The sequence below is a fragment of the Polyodon spathula genome, chromosome 16, assembly GCF_017654505.1.
Source record: "Polyodon spathula isolate WHYD16114869_AA chromosome 16, ASM1765450v1, whole genome shotgun sequence".
In the NCBI taxonomy this organism is placed as follows: domain Eukaryota; kingdom Metazoa; phylum Chordata; class Actinopteri; order Acipenseriformes; family Polyodontidae; genus Polyodon; species Polyodon spathula.
In genome coordinates this window covers 18,588,676-18,591,429 of record NC_054549.1, presented here as the reverse complement: position 1 = coordinate 18,591,429, position 2,754 = coordinate 18,588,676, and the positions used below count along the sequence as shown (strand labels likewise).

At 40.9% G+C, this 2,754-nt stretch overlaps 1 protein-coding gene across 1 annotated transcript; it reads left to right on the top strand.

The window, feature by feature from the left end:
• The first annotated feature begins 218 nt into the window (after nt 1-218).
• On the top strand, nt 219-2,155 carry LOC121328958 (cartilage intermediate layer protein 1-like). Its single transcript, XM_041274114.1, has 2 exons — nt 219-345; nt 1,962-2,155. The coding sequence occupies exons 1-2, from the start codon at nt 219-221 to the stop codon at nt 2,135-2,137; spliced, it is 303 nt and encodes a 100-aa protein (XP_041130048.1). The 3' UTR covers nt 2,138-2,155.
• Nucleotides 2,156-2,754: the final 599 nt, after the last annotated feature.

Here is a 2,754-nt window from a genome sequence, read left to right as displayed (position 1 = left end):
CAAGCATGTCTACTCTTACCCGTGGTACCCCAGAATATACCCATTAACCCTTCCCCCAGTGGATGTAAGAAATATTGTATTTGTTATAGGTGGTAATTATTATTGATGTATTTCTCACATCCACTAGGGGCAGTGTTGCAGGTGGGAAAAATAATTGTTTTACAAATAGTGGGAAGTAGTTCAACTGGATAGACATTAATGTTACAGTGCCTTACAGTATGTGGGTTTCTTGTGGTTTTAGCTATGACACCACCTATGGATTTGCATGCATCAATTCAGCACAAAAGAACAGGGTCTGTGAAGACTATCAAGTGAGATTTACCTGCCCAGCTGAATTCTGCTCAGGTAAGGACAGGCCTTGCAATGTAAATAATTTCCTATAACAAATATCCCCTCAGCATGCAGCAACCTCTGCTGGTCAAGCACCCACCGCAGCTTGGCAACATTTGTTACTTGGGTTTGGATGGTGAAAAGGGGTCATCGGCACATAAAAATGTATCTCTTAACCTCTTCCGTTTCTGCTGCTTAACCATTCAAACCAACATTTTTAGTTTGTTTAAAAACTTGTAGACAAGTCTGAATAATTTATCCATGAGCTGTTTTTGTGTCCGTTTGTCTGTGCACTCTGCAGTTCATGGTGAACACAATAAATGTGTTAAATGTTCTCAAAACTTTTATCAAGGACTTCTAGCCTCTTTTAAAGACAGTTCTGATTAATCCAAATTACTGTACCAATATTTACAAGATTCTCATCTGGTAAAGGCATGACAGCGTGGTGTTCATGTTAGGTGTGATACAGTCAGGTGAGCACAGGTTTGCATTCTGGATGTGTAGTCAGCTGACTGCTGGTAGGGTGACCACCTTACCAACTCTGAATGCTTCTTAACAATATTTTCACCTCAGTATCCAATTCTAAAATCATTTCTTCGTTATGTATAAAAAATTATTGTTGAATGATTTGCACTTTTCTAATTCATGTGTATGACCGTTCTAACCCATTCCTCTCTGAATTTGCATAGTTACTTATTTTTTTTATTTGGTGAAGTAGGTCATAAGGCCTACTCCACCAAAGAAAAAAAGTATTGCGAAATGGCTGACTGAAAGTTGAAGTGACACATAGTGATACGTCAGTAAATGAAGAAGTACCCTAGAAGGAAAACACTGAAATTAAACTATTCTACGAATTGGATTTTGTTTGCTGTTGCCAAAGCATATCAGTGTCAGGCTATTGGGAAACATGTGCTGTGAATGTAAAAAATCACGATAGTGGAATTATATAGTTTTATGTCTTAGATTGGCTATCCAGTCTATCAGTCATTCTGAGATGGGGCTTTGCTCCAATCAGATATGCTATGTTTTGACACATGGAGTTAGGAATCCAGGACAAATTCCGTCCCGAAGGTATTTAGCCCAGGACCGAGACTTGATCTTTACATTTAGGGACGAGCGGCCACCGTGTTTGCTGGGGATTCCACAGGGAGCATCGCATTGCCTCTGGCGCTGCTGCAAGTTAGGGACCTTTTCTCCTCATCATGCAACAATGGCCCGTACTGGCCAGGAACCCATGAGCTCATAGTGGACCGCTGCAGGGCTGGCCTTTGTCCTCCGGTGGCCAGCAGCTCATTGACATCCACGGTAGAGCTCCTGGGTATAAATGGGTGCAATTGACTTGGGATCGGAGTTCTCCTGTGCTGTTGTGGGGAATTGCTGTGGTGAGGGGACACAATTGAACATTCTAAATTGTGGAAAAACTACATTTAAAAAAGAATGTATAGTAGCAGCCCAGACTTGTTTCTGTTTTCATGCAATGCACTGTGGAATTTTTCATGAATCTGAAGCTAGTGTTTTTTTTTTTTATATATATATATATAAAGTGTCTTGCCAGTTATTTTTATTGTAAGCTATCGCGGGGATCCAGTATTGGCTCCCCACACTAATGATGAATTTCATATTTGTGTCAGGCTGCAGGACCAGATGGTTTAATCGGGACAGTCCCAGCGGCAAGGGGGACTACGAGACTTTGCTGCAGCTCCAGGAGGAATACCCAGGAGAGATCTGCTCTGATCTGTGGGGGATCGAGGCTGTGACCCTCTCCGGAATCCCAGCCTCACAAACGGGGAACATCTTCCAAGTGTAAGGGGCTTGGTATACTAGCCAATGCGCTATATTAACCTGGCTACTGGTTGAACCACTGCTGCTGCCTGTCTGTGCGGAGATACCTTTCTCAGAACCACAGGCTTGTAATGGTCTGTGACCGATCTGATTGGTGTCTGTGAAAACAATCTGTATAGACAGTGATGGAAAGAAAGTGATAGTTAAATACCAGAAGCCATCTAAAGCGTTCTGTTTAAAGAGCTGCTAATCAATAGTGTGTAGTAAAGAGATGACCACTTCACTAAATGGAGACTTTATTGGGATTTTTTTTTGTTCTTTCATTAATGCAAATTACTTGATTGAGTCTAAAATGACATATCTTTGCATAGAATTAAATTTACAGGTAAGCAGATAAGTTATCTGCCCTAGTCATTGTCATCAACATACTGATTGTCATTTTGTCATACTGATATTACAAAGGGTGTATGTGTGTGTGTATTATTGACACACTAAATATAATATTGTTGATCATAATACTGGAGTGCTTGTATTTATAATGCATGTGCTGCTTAACAGCACGCGTGATTGTGCATGACACGTCAGCTCTGGAATGAGGTTATTTTTGTTGTCGGATAAACACAGGGTAGCTTCTGTGTGATT